The sequence below is a fragment of the Botrytis sinoallii genome (genome assembly GCF_014898435.1).
Source record: "Botrytis sinoallii strain Bc 23 chromosome Unknown BSIN_004, whole genome shotgun sequence".
Classification (NCBI taxonomy): Eukaryota; Fungi; Ascomycota; class Leotiomycetes; order Helotiales; family Sclerotiniaceae; genus Botrytis; species Botrytis sinoallii.
In genome coordinates this window covers 375,480-396,834 of record NW_024066031.1, presented here as the reverse complement: position 1 = coordinate 396,834, position 21,355 = coordinate 375,480, and the positions used below count along the sequence as shown (strand labels likewise).

The following is a 21,355-nucleotide window of genomic DNA, read 5'->3' as shown; positions in this document are numbered from 1 at the left end:
AAAAAAACAAATCTAATAATATATAGTATATTGAATGCTATACAATATCTACTAATACCTTATTATCAATAATTTTCATAAAATCAAGATGAAAGGAGATCAACAGACTTATAAAAAACAATGTTTTCCAACTCATAAAGATTACGGATATTCCTGCAAGTATAAGGATTTTTAACTTTTGTTTTGTTAATGAGATTAAAAATAAAGGAACTGATAAAGTATTCCCAAATCCCGATTGGTTATACAAGTATAAAAAGATCAAGGAAAAGATGCTGTTTTAATACAATCGCTAACAATACAATGCGTCAGCTAATATATTATACTTAACAATAATAGCGATGCTATCCAAGAACAAGGTAACCATGAGTATTCGCGGATATTATACAAGTATATACACAATCGACATCAAACTTAGTTCAGAAGTTTTATACTCAATCACCATCGGAAATAAATGTTCTAGAAAACTTTATCCTGTAAGTTATACAATTATTATATCGTGTCCCGGAAGCAGGCAATCACTGGTTTAGCATCTACCATAAGTATTATACCAATATTCTTAAGATAATATAATCGATCTATAATCCATGTTTGTTGTATACAACTAAAGATGACACAGCATTCGATATTATCGATTACAAACGGATGATATACTTATTGTAGCTAATAAAGTAATTCACCAGATCGTAAGCAAGCTGAATTCAGAAACACTAAATTCACAGCAAAAGAGTGTAAGACATTTACATTAAATATACTATTCAAGTTTAATAATAATCTAATCATTTAGCGGGATGATGGTACAATTTACTTCAACCAAAAAAAACAATACGAAAATCTTTATTTAGTCAATTCAAAATCATTTGATATGTAAGGCATACGCAGCAAGCTCAGAAAGTTGGCAACAGTAAAAGACTAGTATATTGCATAATGTGCTCGAGGAGTATATATAATAACTATATATCAACCAAAGGCAGCCTTTAACTTATCATATACAGTACAAACAATCAATCCAAAAGAAAAAGATATTAATATTTTCAATAAATATATTCAATAACAGATTGACAATTCAAAGAAAGAATTACAATTTATTCCACTTAATATAAACTCTCTCAAATTGATTGTATTTACAAATATATTCTTTACTAACAATAAAGATTTGTTCTTCCAGATTGGATATATTATTATTCTAATAAACAAATTCGATAGGGCTAATATTATTCATTAATTGTTAATCAAATATAAAAAAGTTATTAAAAGTATATTAGTATTAAAGCTTTATAGTATAATTTTGGGCTTTGATATTAGTATAGCAATCAAAGATATATTTGACAAGATCTTCCCAAATTGCAAGATATTATTAGTTATATATATCGACTTGAGATCATTATACAACTATCTCACAAAACTTGGTACAATTATTGAAAAAAGATTAATAATCGATGTAATAACGATTCGAAAGATATACAAGAAACAGGAGATTGTAAAGATTAAATAGATTAATAGAGAATCTAATCTAGTAAATATAATAACTAAATCTAAACTATATTAAATCCTAAAGGACTTGATTGATAATAATATTATAAAGATTAAGATTACAAAATAGATTGAAAAAGATTAGTAGCACAAATAGTTATACTGAAAAAAGGATATTAGCTAGAAAAGATACAATACAACGATTTTAGAGAGTCGTTAGTGTTGGAATAGAAATCATGTAACTAATCACACTAGCACATGCGCTAACGCCCCTGCACTATAGCATATACATTCATAGCCTTTAGCTTTTAGAACCTCGAGCAATATTACAATAGTGTGAATCATTAATACTATATTACTTCACCATCCCCATGGTGATACCAACACTAAGAGTATTCAATCTTTTGAAATCAATAACAACTTTTATTATTTAAGATTCTATTTATATAAAAAGGATGAGCTAAATAAGAGGATTTTTTGAAATATATATTTTTTAATTGAAAATTATAATAATAATAGATTTCGAAGGGGGTGGGTGCTTATTTTATTGAAATATTATTATTTGAAATATTATTTTTAATTTTTAAAGCTATATTTATATATAATTTAATAGAACTATAATAATAAAAATTATATCAAAATAATAAAAAAAATCAGTTTTTATATATTGAATTTGTATTAAAATAATATGATTATTGAATAATTTAATAATATTAATTAAAAAATCAGAAAAGCTGAATTGTTACTATTCACATCAAAGCTGGAACCAAATTGTTTCAGACCCTACAGTGAACCTTCGGGAGGCCCCCTGCCTCGAAAACAAGGCCTCAAGCCTATTATGTAATCACCGTGTGGTCTGAGGATGAGATAAAGGTTTTCACCTCTTATTTATTCCAATCTTCAAACAGCTGAAGCCGTATTCTTGGTGTGCAATACGGTGTCGCTTTTGAGTGTCGCAAACAAATACAAGCATTAATCATTGTACCAGATTGACTCAGAGATTCATGTCGTGTTAAACTCCCAGACGCGTTTAAATAGTGAGACTTTGTTGGACGTAAATGTTCTACGATTCTCAACTCCATACCTGTTGGGATGCTGCCAACGATTTTGAACATCGACCTCTTATATACTCTCTGACTGATTCAATGATTTCTATAAAAACAAATATAAACTATGAAACCATTTACTCTCTTCACAAATTTATGTCATATCATTTTCGAACACTTTCAAATCAATATCCATCTAAAAATCTTTTCCAGATATGTTAAGATTTTGCCATTCATAGATGTATATTGGAAGTATAAAGCACAGAACACGAAGAAATTCAAACTGCAATTATTGTGAGATTACTAAGGTTGTAAAGAAGCTGTGTACTGAGCGCCCTGATTTATTAGAGCTCTTTCAGAGGGGATTGGTTTGGGTTTCCCCTGCATCATATCACCTTATGAACTATCTTCTCGACGATGTCTTATTAGATTGGTAAATCTCCCAGATAGTGTTGTGTTAAAATGTTAAAGAACAATCCCCATCCAATCTTGCAATGAAGGTAATTTTCATAGCGGGTTCCAATATCTTCGTCACAATGAAGCGATCATGAGACACAGATGTTAACTACAATCCAGCAACTTTTATCGCGATTAACATCATGAAAGTGTTTGATACTCAAGAGCTTTAGGAAATGTCAACTATAATGATGGTTGATTGTAGCCGAATACATTATTCTTAGCTAGTCAATATGTTGGTTCATACGTGAAGAGTTAAGGCTCTGGGGGTTTACCTCATGTGCTATTTTTTGAATCATAAAACAAAAAGTATATACAATCTCCCCTTCTTCTCTTGTCCTCTTCTATCCTAAACCTTAAAATTCCTTCTCATCTCTTAAAAAACTCCTATATCTCTTAAGCTACCCAATCCTCGAAAAAAAGTATCTCTCTCTTTCGGTTGAGGAAAGGAGGGGATATTGTACACGCCTAGAACAAAGAAGGGGAATGATTAATCATGATTATTTGTGGGGAGGAAGTCTAACTGTATTTGGCTCTTCATATCAATGTGCGGATACTTCTAGTTCTCTCCTTGTTGAATCTCATCAATTCTTAGGCTTTTGAATTAACACGCGGTCGTCATCACCTTCACTCCAGAGTCCAAAACTTTCATAAGCTCCAATTCCAGACCGAGCTCATGCAACCACTCGCTGATAGTAGAGGATCTTCTCTACTATTTTTCAGTCATGATTCTACCATTAATCCCAAGGAGCTTGATTGTCTACCGGCTGATCGAGTTCCTCGTCAAAAATATCAAAACCCAAATGTTTGCTTGGGTCTAAATATCTCACAGGTCCACTCTCAATGGTTGTCGCCAAACCATTAATGATCGCAAAGTGCTCCTCACTTAATGGCGCAATGCTGAGATTCTCAGAGAGCCGGCTCTCATTAGAAGTCTTTGGAATTACCGAAGTGCCACGCTGGACCGCCCAGGATAGAATGACCTGTGCCGGGGTCATATTAGTTTGATCGGCAATTTGAGCAATCTATTATCGTTAGATCTATGTTATTTTAGTAGAATCTAATTCAATATTCACCTTTGTATCAAAAAGAGGTCCAGGGATATCGACATGAGGAGCCACCACTCCAACAGGTTTTCCTCCTAGCGGCTGGTGGGCCATGAGATGGATGTGCTCTTTCTTGCAAAACTCAAGCAGCTCGTGCTGGGGAAAGTAACTACGCATGAACGTCGTCAGTGCCGGACTGTCGTTAGAAGATGGACTTCAAAACTCACGGATACGCCTCGACTTGGTTAACCGCGGGACGAATTCTCGCAACCTCCAAGATCCGTTTAGTCTTGAGGATATTGAAATTGGATAAGCCTGAAGTTGTCAATTTTCATTCTGATCTACTAGAAAGATTCATATCCTACCGATGGCTTTCGCCTTACCACTATCCACTAGCTTCTCCATTGCTTGCCAAGTTTCTGTGTACTTGCGAGATCGTTCATAATCGATTACTGGCTTAAATTCACTTAGCGGTCATCAACTTTCATGGAAATGCGATAGACTTTACCTTTCCGTTGCCGCTGGGATGTCGGATCGTACCGTTATTTGGGCCTGGAAGGTAGGCATGGGGGACTGAGTATCAATTGTCAGTCCATGGTTCTTAGTCTAGGGGACCTGATGATTACTGACAATGCATAAGATATAAATCAACTATTGTGATGTTAGTAGCTGAATCAGGTCTACTCTCGATATGCATCACTCACCATATTTCAAGCCCAGAGCTTTCAAACTCAAATCTAACGCACGCTCGACGTCTTTAGGCTCATGCCAGGATTGAGCTCTTAACAGAATCAGCAGGCATCGCTTTTGTATCAATTCTTATGGACCTACAGTTTAGTGGTGACAAACAACTCATCTCTTGAGATACTGCACTCTTTGATAGCATCTCCAATAGCCTTTTCATTGCCATACGCCGTTGCGCCATCGATATGACGATATCCAGCCTGGATCGCCGCCTTCACGATGCTCTTTACTTTTTCATTTCCATCATCGCCTTGAAAGGTTCCTAGGCCAATAGCTGGCAAGGTGCTGCCATTTACCAAACGGAAACCAGTGATAGGAGTTGCCATGATTCAGCCAGCAAGAGAAATGTTGTGTTTCAAGGTTGTTAGATGTGGTTGATGTTTGGGCAAGGTTCCATCAGCAGGTAGGTATGCTGGGCAATTAATCGATTGGCCTTGCATGCATTCACAACACCTGCCCATTGCAGATATTCACTGTAATTGTATGATACGACCTCGATGTTTACCTAGGTAGTTTATACCAGTTTGTGCTACGTACCTACGTAGACTTGATAATTGATGGACCGAGGACCGAGATCATTTCACAATACGTACATACCACTCTATCACGAACTTGACGCTTCATTGGCCAATTGATCTCAAGTATTTAAGACTTCATTCTTCATTCTCCAATCCAACATCGAGCATTTCAGCTTTCTTGTTCAACCGAATCTTAAGTCATGAATTCTTATCTTACATTTCCCTTACCTAAGTATATAGGTATCTCTCGTTATCTTTTGAGGTTCACAATCATAACTCATTCAATGAACTGATGAATATGTATCTACCTACGATAGATGTTGAAAATATATGGATAGTGTACTTCGATTCGATATGATCACCCTCTACAAGTGATACATCGACTGGTGGTCACGAGAATATCTCAAGACCATCAAAGACGACATAAGTTCAACCCGATCAAGACCCGTGATAAAAACAAATAGTGAAGAACAACAGGAAAAGTATCACACAAAAATTCGAAAGAGATATCCAACTTTGGATTTTGAAGTCGCCAAATGACTCCAGGCCCGCTTAGTAATCTAGTCTAATTATTGGCTACATGACAAGGCGCGATTTTTTATTTTATCAATTCTAGCCTCGTGTATCGTCCCCCTCCAAAAATAATTTATTTCCCTCGAGAACAACCTTTCTACAATTGCACCACTCAAACAGCAACATCGATTCCCTACATAATTCCTCAATGTTACGTCAACACCGGTAGCACAATCTTCAGCTTCCAATCCGCACAACTATAACCCATCATGTCTTCACGAGCAGCGACCGCGGCGTCAGCGTCCGATGATAAAATCGCAGCCTTGAAAAAAGTCCTCTATGACGAGTGTTTTGAATCTTTCGAAGATAATCCTACCTTTTTCCAAGAAGATTTGTTCGAACTCAAAGTCCTACCTAATGATGATGTGGCTATGCTGTTGGCCGTCTGTCAGGGCCTCACAAATGATAAATTGTTCAAGGTGGTTCAGGATTCGCAGAGAGGAATTGGATGGAAATTGCGTACTCAAGAGGAAGCTAAGAAGTAGGAATTCCCTTTGCCTTTCACGCCTGATCTTGCAATCAAGCAAAATCAGAAGCGGCAGTTTATGATGTATGTACAATGCTAATTAGTTCCCGAACAATAGTTATCGCAGTCTTTCCTCGGAACAAGAAATTGTCTACGCTCTCATCGACGAAGCCGGTCAAGAAGGAATATGGACCAAAACCATCAAGGCTCGGTCCAATCTTCACGATGCAGTTTTTCGCACGGCGCTCAAGCACCTCGAGACCAAACACTTGATCTCAGAAATGAAATCTGTAGAGGCACGTAATAGGAAAATGTACATCAAATCCAGTCTGCAACCTTCCGATCGAGCCACTGGTGGAGCATGGTATACCGACAATGAACTAGACGAGGAGTTCATCACACAGATCTCGCATATCTTATTTGATCACATCCACAGGAAATCTTTCTATAAATCTAGTTCGGCGAGCTTGAGGAGGCCAAAGAAGGTTATGGGAAAGCAAATGTCTACGGATGAAGCAAAAGCATTGAGAGACAAAACTTTAGGATCCCGAGTCAAGATCGAAGACGTTACTGAGGGCGATGCTATAGATGGGGCTAGAAGACACTACGATGCTCTTCTACCTATGCCACCCGGCTACCAAGGATATCCAACCCTCAATGAACTCACATCGTTCATTGAGAATTCAGGAGCTACAGCTATGACTTTGACTGCTCAGGACATTCAGCAATTACTGGACATATTGATTTTTGATAATAAGATTGAGAGGGTTCTTGCGGGTCCAGAAGGTGTTTGTTATAGGGCTGTAAGGAAAGGATTTAGGGAGGAACAGGAAGGTGGCCCATTTAGTGCCTTGACGGATGTTCCGTGTGGACACTGTCCGGTTGCCGATCTGTGTGAAGAGGGTGGGCCTGTAGGACCAAGTACTTGCGAATACTTTCAAACATGGTTGAATATTTAGGGCGAAAATGGTTATTTGGGATAGGATTCTATTACATAGCATAGCGACGGCCGGCTTTGGAGTTCAGGAGAGATACCACATATGGGAAGCATCAAAATTCAGACCTCTAATCACATAGGTAGATATCACATTCAAAAAACAGAACTATTTAGTAAAATCCGTTGCATTACTTTTCGTCATTCATTCCGCCAGATAGCTAATCATAATGAGGATTACCGAACGATGTCGGGCTCAAAAACCACCTGCCACCGATACACTCGCTAGTAAATGCATTTATAGCTCTCCGGACTTGACAATGGTTGGCTTCTTGTTGTATTGAACCTTTCCACTGCCGGATCCGGTGGCCTCGAGAGCCTTGACAATCTTCAAGGACTCCTCATCGGCGACCTCACCGAAGACGACGTGCTTGCCATCCAACCAGCTGGTAACAACGGTGGTAACGAAGAATTGGGAGCCGTTGCTATGTAGCTGTTAGTTGATTGAACTATTGTAAATGCTCGGAAGAGATTTGTAAACTTACGTGTTTGGTCCAGCGTTGGCCATGGAGAGGAGACCTGGACGGGTGTGCTTTCGCTCGAAGTTCTCATCGGCGAACTTCTCACCGTAGATTGACTTTCCACCGGTACCCTGTATTATTCTTAGCTTCGCGTTTGGTAAAATGTTTTGATCGAGTATTTGTAACGTACGTTGCCACGGGTGAAGTCACCTCCTTGAAGCATGAATTGAGGAATGATTCTGTGGAAGGAAGAACCCTGATATCCGAAACCCTTCTCACCAGTGCAGAGAGCACGGAAGTTCTCGGCGGTCTTTGGGACTACATCATCGTAAAGGTTGAACTTGATTCTTCCAGATTGCTCTGTGATAAGGAAGGTATATGTCAGCTCCGGAAACCAAGAGGGGAAGTGGAAGGTGGGGCAAAGATGACGACAATCAAAAACAACAAAATGTGTCTTTAGAGCTCAACAAGAGCTCAATTGGCGCAATAACAGACGCGCTGAATCATATTGTGATGAATGGAGGTTGAGGTTATAATGAAGTTGATACAAAAGAGATCGATGAGATGGTGATTGTATCACTCACCTTGGATATTAGTGGTAGCCTTTCCGGAAGCGTCAAGGACTGGACCCTCCCAGGTAACATCGAAGTAACTATTAATATGTGAGCTTCAATGAAGTTACATTGATAAAGTTTTGATGCAAGAACGTACGTTGAAATGGTCATATTTGATTTAGTTGCGTGAAATTGTCTTGAAGAGATAGAGTTGAAAGAGTTGTTGATGAAGGTGTTGCGAAGGAGGGGCAGCGAAGTGCTTTTCAACGCAGAAGCAGTGCGGGGCACGAATAGCATTTTTAGCGAAGTTGTCAGGAGCTCCCTAATTGGTTGGATTAGTTTTCTGGTGGGGCAGGGTAAAAAAGGTGAATATGAGGCGTTGCGTGGGAATGTGTGTGAGGGAGGTAAGGCAAGGGAAGGAAGGTAAGGTGGTAGGTAGCAGTCGCCGTAGCAGGAATGATCGCAATTGGAGCAAGTGAGAGAGTGAGCGTACTAATAATACCAAAACAAATCAAGAAAACCAGGTGAATTGTTCCGGGATATTCTTCGGGTTGTGCGTGGTGAATGGAAAGGATTGGTTGGAATGAATGGAAGGGAAAGAGAAGGAATCGATCGGAAGGAGGGGGAAAAGAAAACAAGTAATGCAGGTGGGGTAGGGTGAGCTCAGCAGAGGTAGGGATATGAGTTTACTATTATTGATGATTCCTGAGTAAAGGTTTGATGGCTGGTAGTCGGTATCTAGCTATTACATCCGATGTATATGTACGATATTAAATACCCAGTAGATACATAGATGTATATAAACAGAGATAGGCGATTTTAAGACGACTAGTAATTCAAGTAGGTGTTCTTCAAAACAAGAACATCTCTGCTTCTTCATTCTATACCTATACCTACCTACCTAGTATCCAACTACAGTCGTACTTTCTAAAGGGTAATCATTGAGGTTAATCTTGGTCCCAGTAAAGTATCGCCAGGTACATATTAAATGTCCCGGGACGTATAACAACCTAGACTAAAGAGTCGCCTCTCATAGCCACTTTTCAGATGCATCATATCATCATCACATCCATATTCATCGGCGTTTTGCAGCTGCTGGAAATATAGGGTCTAGATGATCCAAACTTGCTCGGTCGACTAGTATTGGGGTCAATTTGGAATGTACCATTGCAGAAAATCCAATCAGGAGACGCCGCGCATTTAGTTGAGAATGACATGACGCCTTCATCTATTCTTTTCTCGGCTGGAGGGGAGGCAAAAACCGCAGCACACAAGAGGCGGGAAGCGGGTTACTTTGCAAACTCAATGTCCCAATGCCCCAATCATTCAAAAGCGTGCAATGGAATACGAAAGATGTGCTTGACCTGCAGGTCTCACTCCTGCAAGTTTGCTCGGGGTATCTCAGCGACGTACCTTATTTGGTTTGGTGAAGGATGCTTGTTTTTATACCGAAGAAAACACGGTCAGATGCAATTGATCGGGGGAGGGGGAGGGGGTGGGGAGGAAACAGAAGATTGGCGAATACTACACCGATTGTACCACGTCGTAGTCTATGGATGATTTCCTCGAGTAGCTGGAGAACGCAACCTCTGAAGATATCTTCAACTTCTTATTTTTCCCTTGTAGCGAATTTCCCCCGACTGATGAAATAAGAGCAAGGGTCCTTCACCGCTTCCTTACGTACTTCTGCCATGATTCTTCGGCATCAGTACAATCATTACTTTCGTAAAGCCATTAGCCAATCATGTCTTGAAATAGAGATGGAAGTGTTGAAAATATCAAGTAAATGATAGAGGTAGATAGATGCTATCCAAACTGCCCATCACACAACCAAAAGATAATTTATCAGATTTTTGGTAGGAGATGTTGCTATCAACTTGGGCATACATCACGTGACCAAATATCCCTTCCAAGGTTAGTGTCAACTTAGCTTACGATCGGCCGCCGTTCTAGGACACATGGGACTTCTGCATCTCCATACAGTATCCAGATAATTTCCCCCGCGTCTATAACTCCATATCATCAATTAATTCCATTAATTCGATTAAACGACTCCAGCCATGGATCTTGCCAGTCTGAAGGAGGCTGCGTCCAATTTGACGTTGTACGATTTGAAGGCGGGTGTGCGCAAAGTACAAAATGGTAAGGGCTCAGTGTAGACAGCTGGCTGAGTCGACCATCTACTAACAATCATGTAGCTGTGATGAATTATACCGAGATGGAGGCCAAAGTGAGAGAGGCTACCAACAATGAGCCCTGGGGTGCAAGTTCTTCATGTTAGTCGCAAGATCTGTTCATCTCGAATGCCGAAACTGTCAATCCTAATATCGTATTACAGTAATGCAGGAGATCGCCAATGGCACATATAACTAGTAAGTCAATTCGATCCAAAAGCAACTTCGCACACTAACCCAGCTCCAGCCAACTACTCAATGAGATTATGCCTATGATTTACAAGAGATTTACAGAGAAAGCTGCCGAGGAATGGAGACAAATATACAAAGGATTACAGTTACTCGAATTCTTAATCAAGAATGGCTCGGAGCGTGTCATTGATGATGCGCGATCACATTTGACACTTCTCAAGATGTTGCGCCAATTTCACTTCATCGATCAGAATGGCAAAGATCAAGGTGTAAATGTTAGAAACAGAGCGAAGGAGTTGGCTGAATTACTCAGTGATGTCGATCGGATTCGGGCGGAACGAAAGAAAGCACGAGCTACTCGAAACAAATATACTGGAGTTGAAGGTGGAGCAGGATTAGGTGGTGGAATGTCCAGCTCCAGTAGATACGGAGGATTCGGGAGTGAGGAACAAGGTGGTTATGGCGGATATAGTGGAGGTGTATATGGAGATGGTGGTGGATTTGGCGGCCAGACTAGTGATTTCCAAGATTCTGGGAATCAAGGTGATTTTGGTGGCAGTAGTAGCCGCAGAGACAAGTTTGAGGAATATGATGAATATGACGAGGGTGCGGCTCCTTCATCGTCACGAAGACAGGCCGAAAGCTCTTCAGCATCATCCAATCGCAAAAGAGCTGGAACCGAGCGATCGACGAAAAAGGTTGAGCCTCCAAAGAAGAAGGAACCAGAAGTCGACTTATTCTCGTTCGATGATCCAATACCGGTATCTACACCAGCAGTTGCGCCTGCAGCATCGAATGCTTTGGCCGATGATGATGACTTCGATGATTTCCAGTCTGCGACACCCGCACAACCAGTCGCGCCGGCGGCATTCTCCCCAGTCTTACAGCATTCCACCACTACGACTAGTAATACACAATATGCTGCACCTCAACCAGTCTCGGCACCAAAAGCTGCAAATTTGAGTGATCTAGTTGGGTTCTCTTCAATTTCACCAGCAACAAGCACCAACAATACCCCAGCCAATTATTCTGCATTCTCTCCGCCTGCAATGGCTCAACAGCCACGCCCAGTTCAGACAGGTTACCAAAGTACACAACCGAATTACTTCACATCGGTTCAAGCCCCCAACACACAAACAAATCCCATGTCGGCAACATCCTCTGCCAAATCACCTGCAGCTGCCAAGTCGTCTGGAGGAGATGCTTTTGGATCCTTATGGTCTAGTGCCAGTGCTGGTATCAAGAAGGCTAGCACTCCCACAACTTCAGGTCCAGCTTTAGGACAACTGGCTAAGGAGAAAGCAAGTGCTGGTATTTGGGGTGCTCCATCAGCAGGATCAGCCCCTCCACAAACTTCACAACAAAAGCTGGGAGGGGGATTAGATGATTTATTGGGTTGAAGAATTTTTCATGTGTAAGGATGAGGCTATTTCTGCGGAGGAGCACATATGGTTAGTAGGTATGCGGACGGGCGTTAGTAGATACGATAATCAGGCGCAAAAAATTTAAATCAGATTTCCATTCATTGTTCTTTGGCCTTGGCGAGATGCATTACTGTTCAAACTATTATTCTGTCACGCCATGATTCCGGTTTGTTATACAAGTGTACTCGACTATGGTTAAGTCAAATGAAAACTTTAGACTAACGTCTCACTCAGATTCTGGGTTGCTCTTAACACAACATATAAATGTGGAATTAAGATATAGCGGTTAATTAACCTTAATAATATTCCTACTTGTCATCGGGAGATTGATTTTCTAGCTGAAGTTGAAGGAGGATCAGAATGCCTGTTTGTACCTTTGCTCGTGTTCACGCTTACGGGAGATAATGTGAGGCTAACTTTGGACCCCAACTCCGGAAGTGGATGCCAAGGATCCTTTCGCAATCTTTATTAATCCTGCCAATTCGAGAATCTGTCATCCAGTGGAAATTCTTATTTGGTTTTGTAAATTGCTCCAGGGCAATATCAAGCAAATGTTTCGAGAAGAGACTGTTTTACCTTGCAATTAATTCGTATCTTCACTGTCGGAATATAGCGACGCGCTTATCAATATACCCACCCTCTCTAATTACCTACCTGCCTCTCGTTGATCAATCTTACCTGCTTTTACTCGGCAGTGGCAGAGACAAAAGAAATCTGATCGACATTTGGCCTCCAACCAACACGAGTACAGGCTTGGACGCACTCACCTGTAAAACTTGGAGCAGTGCGCATATAGTTTGATCACGTTACTTACTTACCATTGCACGTTGGCTTTACAAGGTGTGATATATAACCTTGTACAATATAATCCATACACTACAACCATTTTTCTCGTTCTTGGAATTCACCTTTTACTCGACAATGCAAGAAGAGAGGGTGGAAATGTATCTCGAGAATGAACCAAAGCTTATGCCAGTCGGTACACTACTGCAAAATTATGTTGATAAGCTACAATCAGCAGGCAATTATTCCTTGGGTGCGAATGTCGAAGATCTCATGAAAGAAATCGAATTGCTTGAAACCTATTATCCATCGAATAATGACTCAAAATGCTTCGGTCAAAGAATCTCCCCTTTAATAGACTTCCTTACCATGTGTGGACCGGCTGTTGATATGATGATTCAATGTTATCCTGCTCCGTCTGCTTTAGTGTGGAGTGCAACGAAAGCTTTATTAGAGGTAAGCATGTATACATTTCGATTTACCGGGAATCAGTGCTAAATATCAATTAGATTGGACGCACCTCGATTCGTTACTTTCAATTGGTTTCGAGGATCGTTTTGAAAATAACCGATATCGTGGACATCTCCATCCATTATGAAGTCATCTTTGGGAGCGAGCCCCGAGTATCCAGTGCTCTTGCGGATGTGTATTTCGAGATCCTTGTTTTCTTAATAACTGTTCGCTCAGCATTATCCAGAGAGAGTAGGTTGCCTTACATCTATAGCCCGCAAAGATGTCGACTGACCAGTCTAAGCATTTAAGCTTGAACGCGCAGTTCTAAAATCTCTCGACGCGGAGTTCACTAACCACGTTCAACGGCTTTCCAAAGCCACCCAAACATTATCTCAGGAAGCCATGCTTGCATATGAACAGTATACGGAATTTTGCGCCGTGAAGCAGCCCCAGATCAGCGAAAATGGCGTCGTGGAAATCTCGTTTCCTCCAGAGAACCAGGGTCGGTAGAGTCCACTTGATGATTCATGATAACTACCGAGGTTAATGCTGATGAATAATCCAGATGCAGATATTAGAGCACAAGTAATGACTTGGTTATATCCAGGCGAATACTACGAGAGTTTACATCAAGCTTGCGCTAAAAGATCGTCAAATACGGGTCAATGGTTACTTACTGACGCAAGCTTTCAAAATTGGCTTAACGGACTGTCAGACCCGATACTATGGTGCTATGGTTCTCCAGGATGCGGAAAAACGATTCTCAGTGCCACTGTAATCCAGTATTTACAAGATTATTATGGGTCCACACCCACGGTATACTATCACTGCAGCTCAACGGACAGATTAAAACAATCTCAGGAATCCATATATATCAGCCTTCTAGGTCAAATTACAGCTCAAGCAAACGTTGTTCCACAAGCACTGATATCTGCATATCTCTTTGCCGAAAGATATGGACGATGTCGCATTTCCTTTGCCGACAGGATTCCGGAATTGCTTACCGAAGTCCTTCATGAATTACCAGCACTGAACATTATCATAGATGGAGTTGACGAATGTGAATCCGAAGACATGTCAGGTATGTTGCGCCTGTTGAACAGCATTTCCAGAGATCGCAACTCTATTCGTCTATTGTTCTTTTCACGGGATATTTTACCAGTGCGAAAAGAATTGGGCTTGCTGCCTTCTATCCACATCAATGCGAATTCTGTACAGTCAGATATCGATCAGTATTTGAGAGAGGCCATTGAAACCCTTCCTTGTACGGAATCTCACTTGAAACAGTATGTCTATAATATATTATCCCAGAAAGCAGCGGGCATGTTTTTGTTCGCACGACTAGGAATGGAAACACTGCAAGCAACATTCAGTACCCAGGATATGCTAGCTTCGCTAGATAGGCTTCCAACAGGGCTCTACAATGTATACGGGCAAATTTTGGAACGTTTGGCATCAAAACCAATTGTGCACCAATCCTTAGCACGTCGAATATTCAATTGGGTATGTAGAACTTCAAGACCTCTCAATTGGCTTGAATTACAGTGTGCATTATCCTGGGACGAGGAAAGGATGATTTTCGATGGGAACATTGCACCTTCTAAGGACTCGGTATTGGAAGCTTGTTGTCCTTTGGTTGAGTACAGAACTGAATCCGACACATTTCATCTTGGCCATTTATCAGTCTATGAGTATCTTCATGACCAATCAAACTTTATCCTACTATCACCTCAAGCAACTGGGTTTCTTCTTGAAGAGAAATACTCGCACTTTGGACTTGCACAAGCAACATTGACGTACCTAAACAAATCGGGGATTGCCGAGTCGATCAATCTCAATTCACAACAATATCCCTTGGCAAAATATGCCACCGAAAACTGGTGCTACCATTTGTCACTCTCTGTATACGACTCAAAGCTGCATCGACAATACGAAAAGTTCGTTGCATCCGAAACAAGACGATCGGCTTGGATCACTAGATCATTACTATCAGAAGATTTACCCTTTCCCATGCATCGAATAGCAAAACTCCAAAGACTAGTCCAAACTTGGACAAATCAATCTGGTACCCTTGGAAAACAAAGTGCAGAGGATTTGATGGATATTCAAAAGGCTTTGTTCAGATTGGACGATTTCATACAATCACAACGTCGAGGAGGACCGGGTAATATTAACATCATCTCCAATTTCGAAAGATCAATGATTATCCGAGATTTGGCGAGACTGTATACGATGAGTGGGCAAATAGATATGGGGGTTCGGGTGTTTGAAGAGGAAATCACAAAGACTGGCGGTACCAATTCTGGAAAAGCGTCAAAGACATGGCTATTGAATAGTCTTGGGATTCTCTACGATCAGCAAGGACGCTTTCGTCTCGCAGAAGCTATCCAGCGTCAAGCTCTAGCCGTTCAGCTTCGGTATCTCCTCCACACCTCTCACCAAACATACAAAAACTAACTTCCTCCCCAGTTTCCTCCCCCACGACCACCTCGACATAATAATCACCATCAACGAACTCGGCCGCGTCTGCCGCCACCTTCACAAGCATTCCGAAGCCGAATCTCTGCATCTCCGCGCCCTGCGCACTCTCGAGCCCCTCTTCCCCCCAACCGACCACCACATAATCTGGACCCAAAACGCCCTCGCCCGCTGCTACCGCTCTCCGCAGCGCACGCCCTGTCTCCCCAACGACGCGCTCGCCCTGCACACGCGCGCCTACACCTCCATGGTGCGCACCCTCGGGCCGCTGCATCCCCACGCCATCTGGACCCTCTCCGACACGGCGCGCTGTCTCGCGCAGCTGGGCAGAATCGACGAGGCGTTTGAGACGCGTCAGAGAGTTCTCGATCAGAGAATTCAGGTCCATGGGAAAATGCATGCGGATACCCTGTGGGCGATGAATTCGCTCGCGCTGTGTCACGAAGCGAGAGGAGAGCTGCACGAGGCGGTTACTTGGCATACTCAGGCGTATGAGGGACAGGTGAAACTTTTGGGGGAGCAGCATGTACATGCGAAATGGAGCTTGCAGGCTTTGGTTCGCATGGGGTTTTTGTGTTAAGGGGTGGGTGGATTGGGACTTTTGGGTAGGGGATCGGGGGATTCTTGTGGTTCTTTTCTATTCTTTTTCTTTTTTTCTTTTTTTCTTTTTTTTCTTCTCTTGTTACTTTTGCTTCGTTTTCTCCCTTTCTTTTCCACAGGGTTTCTTAGGTGTATAGATCGGTAGGTTACAGGATCCGAAAGTGTATGTATACGACAGGTTTAACTTTGGATTACGATACCTACTTCTGATAAATTTCTTTCCTCTCCGTTCACCAGTTCTCCTTCTCTTATGTAACATTATTTACTTGGATATCTGATTATGATGGCGTTATAGCCCGTTATTAATGGTTAGGAAGTAGGAAATCTTTCCTTTTTTATATCTAAAAGTCTTTAAAATACTTCTACTTTGTTCATTACTTGATTGCTACTTGATTGCTACTTGATTACTACTCTACACGAATTGTCATTTTCACAGTTGAAATTCACGTGCTTTTCTTGTATAATTAATTTTCTACATCACGAGTATCTGGGTACTCCTTTTCATTTATTCTAATCTAATCCGTTCCAATCTAATCCGTTCCGTTCCAATCCAATCCAATCCAATTCCAATTCCACATCCATCATATCATATCACACGCATAGTCCAACATCCCAAATCCCCATTCTTACCACCCCCCAAAATAAGCGCCTACCACCTCATCCCCCTACCACACCCCTACCAAGGTCCTCCGTATTCCCGCTTACTGTACCGCAGTATCCACCCATACCTAGGTACTCAGGGGTCCCACAATCTCGCCCCCAAATATAGTATAGAAAGAAAAACATAATACATGGTGTACACAAACAATATAATACACGAGATGATATGAATCTCACATACATCGCGAACTCCGATTGTGTGCGCCTTTTATGCTCGGTGTGTGGGCTTATCTTATTATATGTGTGTATGTGTATATGTGTGATTAGGTGATTAGGTGATTAAGATGAGGTGTTTGCTGAGTGTATGCGTATGGATATGTGGATTTATGTACCTATGTATGCTTTGGTTCTGGATATGCGGTGGAGATCTGATATAATACTTGCTGTGTAGGTAAGGAAGAGTATCTTGAGACTTGGGTGTAGGTACATAGGTAGCTTGTGATCGACGAGCTTGGACAACTGCTCGTAAAAGAATATTACTAGATGGGGCGTTAAGCGGCTGTTGGGGAGTAGCTTCTTTGGATGGTGGGTGGAAGAGTTACTAGTTAGTATCTTGGAGTAATGTCTAATTTTTCAAGGTCAGTTTATGTCTAATTTCGATACTTGTAGAGTATGTAGTCTCTGCTCATGGGAATCGAAAATAGTACAAGGCTAGTACGCAACGCGAACACGAGTCTATGAATTCCCAACGGACCGGCCCGGAATAGTAGCTACTAGTTAAGCTAGTGAAGAGGAAGCGTCGGGGTTTGTGGAACAGTCTGGTTTTGAAACTGAATGCTTCATACTCGTCACATTTTATTACCGTGGTTTGCGGTGACCTCACAGGGAAAGAATGAGAGAGTTTTCAGATATGCGATGAGCACCATCTGATTGGATGAGACCAATTACTTGTTTGGGAAAGAATCTCCAAACGTTAATATGGCATCTCCAGCCCTATGAATTAATCTACGCGTGGTTAATTGCCGAGGATGAAGAAGTGTTAAATTAAATGAATAATTCCATATCATATATTTGTTATCGGGAATCGACGATAATAAGGCTGTGAAAATATTCTGCAACTGTCTCTTCGACGTGCAGACAATGTGGCGACATCTGAGTCTTGAGATATAAAACGTTACAAGGTAGTATCTGTAATATCCAGTGCAAGCATTGTGAGCCCTAGATCACCCGCGATGGTAAACTTGGCATGCCATGTTTCATCTTGGGAAGATGGTGCAAATTCAGCGCGAATATCTTCATCTAATGTGGAAGTTTATTAATCCCTCGATGTGATATCTTATCAGCTTGATCCTTGCCAAGTACCACGTGGGATTATTGGTGAGAATGTTAATTTCGGCCGAATGTGGAAATTTTTCGAGTTTTGTGACGAGTGCTGACATCGGAAGGATCCCGATGGGAAGGGTACTTTCTGCTTTTGGTGTTTCACCTACAGGGGCCCAGTAGTAGGCCAAAACAATTCCAGTAATTGCAAGCTGGCACTTCGAAACAATTTGATTCAACTGAAGTCAACATCATCGCTCTTCTGTATGTCAATTGCCTGGAGTTTCTCTTGAAAGATGGGTCGTACAGGCTACCGAGTGGAAGGACTACCCCATGATACAACACTCAAAAATGTTTGTAATTATTTACAATTCGATCCCGCGGTGGACATGCAACTGGTTGCTAGATCTGTGGCACCACTTATCGATGGTCAGCCGAACGAATTAAAAGTCGCTACTGTAGACTTCATACCACCGCCGGGTTGGAATCCATCGGTCCCATTGCCGGTTCTGAAAGGCCACGGCGGGGATAGAGTTGTCGTTGACCAAACATTCTATGGATTCACTCCTTTGAATGAGCCACAAGAGCCAGTAGCCCTCGAGTAAGCTTCCCCACTTCCACACTTATTCTTGCTAAAAGATGGTATAGCATCATTGCTGTCACGGGACTAGCTGGTAATGCCTTCGGTTCATGGGCGGCAGAACCAACGCATATGTGGTTGCGAGACAAACTGGCGGTGGACTTCCCCAATGCAAGGGTGATGAGTTACGGGTTTGACTCTCACTTGAAAGGTAGTCATTCAGAGGCTGTTATTTCCGTATTCAGTTCTCGTTTCCGCAGCGATGTAGAAGAGATACGCAGACATGCATCAGTAAGTCAGATACTTATGTTTTGGAGAGACAGCTATTTACTTTAGCAGGATAGACCTCTGGTATTTGTCGGACATAGTTTGGGAGGCTTGGTGATTAAAAAGGTATGCAACTATCTGTGTCGTATAGTGTTCTTTCTCACGATTTACCCAGGCAATGTTAGGGCGATGGAAAGTAATGCCTTCGATTCCTTTGATGATATTCATGGGAACGCCTCATCGAGGATTAGATACGGAGGCTCTACTTGAACTCGTTAAGCATGATGCGACAGCACCCTTAATTCGACAAATATCCTTTCGGTCTCATGAACTCAACGAACTGAACTCTGATTTTTGTCACTTTTTATCCACGGCGCCTGACATCGCGATACTATCAGTCTATGAGACCATTCGAACCAAAACTCTGGTTGAGGTTAGTAAAAATCTCCTGCACAGGAAACTAATGACTCACTCATGCATTAGATGCCAGATGGAACATGGGCCAGACAAGGACTGGAAAAGATGATGGTACCTCCAGGTAAGCACACCTCGCAGCATTTCACAATATCCTCAATACTCTATTCCATGTGTTTCGAAGCCGCTGATAGAAATATAGACTCAGCAGTACTTGGTGTTGGTACGAGGGAGGTAGAAGTGCCGTGCATCACAGATCACTCCAGGCTTGCGAAGTTTCCCGCTACAAGCCAGGGCACTGCATATCCCCAAGTTCAAGGAGCAATCATGAAATCCATACGAACAACACCTTTAGGACATGAGGAATTAATAGACGCAGTACGGATGCAAGCCTTGAAAAGAGTGGAGTCACTCGCCAAATCAGGGGATTTCAATCTGAACCGATTCGCTCAAAATGGCGATACTGCTTTAGTCCTTGCTGCTAAGTGGGGCTCCAAGTCTGCTATAAAGTGTTTGTTAGCATACGGGGCCAAACCGAACCAACGTGATGAAGCGGGGTGTACGCCTCTATTTGCGGCTGCCGGTCAATATGAAGCATCGCTCGATGTGGTCAAGTTACTAGTTGAGAATGGTGCAGACGTCAATTTGGTCTCAGGTGATCTGAAATGCACACCATTGCATGGGGCTGCTCAAGTGCCCTCGAATTCCCAAATTGTTCAATTCTTGTTAAGCCATGGTGCAGCGACGGAGGTTCAGAATGCACATGGGTTGACACCACTTTATATCGCCTCGCGTCAGAATTGTGTCTTCTCGGTGAAATTGTTGCTGCAGTATGATGCAGTTGTTGATTCTTGCAATTGGGACGTCAAAGATAGAAAATATGGAGAAACACCGTTGATAGCAGCAGTTTATTTCGATAAAGGAATCGCTCACAACACACATGTGATAGAACTACTGGTTCAGGCTGGCGCTAATATCGACGTTCGAGCCGGCGATTCGAAACATACAGCTTTGATGATCGCTTGCCTAAAGGGCTATGATCGGGGAGTAAAGTGCTTGCTAGAACAGGGTGCTGATGAAGGCATACGAGACGTCAATGGCAACAACGCTTTGATGTACGCTGCAAGAGTAGGGAACGTACATACAATCATGGCACTGGCAGAATATGGCCGCTCCAGCATTGATACGCAGTCTGCACAGAGACGGGTTTTAGATTGGGCCATCTATTACGGAAAGGTGGAAGTGGTGAAATATCTCACAGCGTTGGATCCTGGCTATCAGCCAATAAGTTTTGCCGAGAGATTTGCAAGTAGCGTAGATGATCAGACAAGAGAGGAAATTGAGATGTATCTACCGAAACATGGCAACCATGGTATGACCGTCAAAGGGTTGACATTTTGGGATCGAGTCAAGTGGAAGAAAAAACCAAAGCAGATAGACTAGATATTATTTGTCAATACAACGCATCGCTGAAAGATGCATAATAATGTGATATTTTCAATTACAACTTCAGCTGTATGCTACATAACTGCCATGCTGGCTGAGACTGAGACTGAGATACAGAGTTTTGTGATATGAAGTTGAAGTTCCAGATGAACCGTGCATTTTCTTCATGATTATCACGTGATCATATGCTGCGCTTCTGAATCGTTTGGTCTCCCGTATTTCACAGTTGTTTATCTCGATCCTCATTTGGGGGCTGATGTATAAATATAATATAGTTCCACTTTCGTGAACACAAC

General features: G+C 41.8%; 6 protein-coding genes across 6 annotated transcripts; 4 read left to right on the top strand and 2 right to left on the bottom strand.

Annotated features, from left to right (window-relative positions):
- Positions 1–3,239: 3,239 nt before the first annotated feature.
- EAF02_002653 (uncharacterized protein) lies at positions 3,240–5,326 on the bottom strand. The gene is made up of 8 exons (XM_038898701.1): positions 4,850–5,326; positions 4,723–4,799; positions 4,649–4,669; positions 4,527–4,591; positions 4,384–4,474; positions 4,246–4,333; positions 4,049–4,187; positions 3,240–3,997 (listed from the first exon to the last, which is right to left on the bottom strand). Exons 1-8 carry the CDS (start codon positions 5,086–5,088, stop codon positions 3,710–3,712), a joined length of 1,008 nt encoding a protein of 335 aa, XP_038760989.1. The 5' UTR covers positions 5,089–5,326; the 3' UTR covers positions 3,240–3,709.
- Positions 5,327–6,062: 736 nt separating this feature from the next.
- EAF02_002652 (uncharacterized protein) lies at positions 6,063–7,278 on the top strand (the record flags this gene model as incomplete). The annotated part of the gene is made up of 2 exons (XM_038898700.1): positions 6,063–6,334; positions 6,438–7,278. 2 exons carry the CDS (start codon positions 6,063–6,065, stop codon positions 7,276–7,278), a joined length of 1,113 nt encoding a protein of 370 aa, XP_038760988.1.
- A 63-nt stretch (positions 7,279–7,341) lies between these two features.
- On the bottom strand, positions 7,342–8,625 carry EAF02_002651 (uncharacterized protein; the record flags this gene model as incomplete). The annotated part of the gene is made up of 5 exons (XM_038898699.1): positions 7,342–7,738; positions 7,799–7,905; positions 7,965–8,134; positions 8,359–8,426; positions 8,486–8,625. 5 exons carry the CDS (start codon positions 8,623–8,625, stop codon positions 7,552–7,554), a joined length of 672 nt encoding a protein of 223 aa, XP_038760987.1. The 3' UTR covers positions 7,342–7,551.
- A 1,763-nt stretch (positions 8,626–10,388) lies between these two features.
- EAF02_002650 (uncharacterized protein) lies at positions 10,389–12,094 on the top strand (the record flags this gene model as incomplete). The annotated part of the gene is made up of 4 exons (XM_038898698.1): positions 10,389–10,470; positions 10,527–10,604; positions 10,667–10,700; positions 10,750–12,094. The coding sequence occupies 4 exons, from the start codon at positions 10,389–10,391 to the stop codon at positions 12,092–12,094; spliced, it is 1,539 nt and encodes a 512-aa protein (XP_038760986.1).
- A 945-nt stretch (positions 12,095–13,039) lies between these two features.
- EAF02_002649 (uncharacterized protein) lies at positions 13,040–16,412 on the top strand (the record flags this gene model as incomplete). Its single annotated transcript, XM_038898697.1, has 5 exons — positions 13,040–13,357; positions 13,411–13,603; positions 13,656–13,856; positions 13,920–15,771; positions 15,824–16,412. The coding sequence occupies 5 exons, from the start codon at positions 13,040–13,042 to the stop codon at positions 16,410–16,412; spliced, it is 3,153 nt and encodes a 1,050-aa protein (XP_038760985.1).
- Positions 16,413–18,648: 2,236 nt separating this feature from the next.
- On the top strand, positions 18,649–21,056 carry EAF02_002648 (uncharacterized protein; the record flags this gene model as incomplete). The annotated part of the gene is made up of 6 exons (XM_038898696.1): positions 18,649–18,953; positions 19,001–19,223; positions 19,272–19,325; positions 19,375–19,632; positions 19,683–19,737; positions 19,816–21,056. 6 exons carry the CDS (start codon positions 18,649–18,651, stop codon positions 21,054–21,056), a joined length of 2,136 nt encoding a protein of 711 aa, XP_038760984.1.
- Between the last annotated feature and the right edge of the window lie 299 nt (positions 21,057–21,355).

Bases quoted from the DNA above. Each gene is read 5' to 3' on its own strand.
- EAF02_002653 (XM_038898701.1), bottom strand. From the start codon at position 5,088: ATGGCAACTCCTATCACTGGTTTCCGTTTGGTAAATGGCAGCACCTTG. The intron at 4,800-4,849 runs GTAGGTCCATAA...GATTCTGTTAAG, and splicing joins TTGTTTGTCACCACTAAACT to AGCTCAATCCTGGCATGAGC. The intron at 4,475-4,526 runs GTAAAGTCTATC...AGTGAATTTAAG, and splicing joins ATCCCAGCGGCAACGGAAAG to CCAGTAATCGATTATGAACG.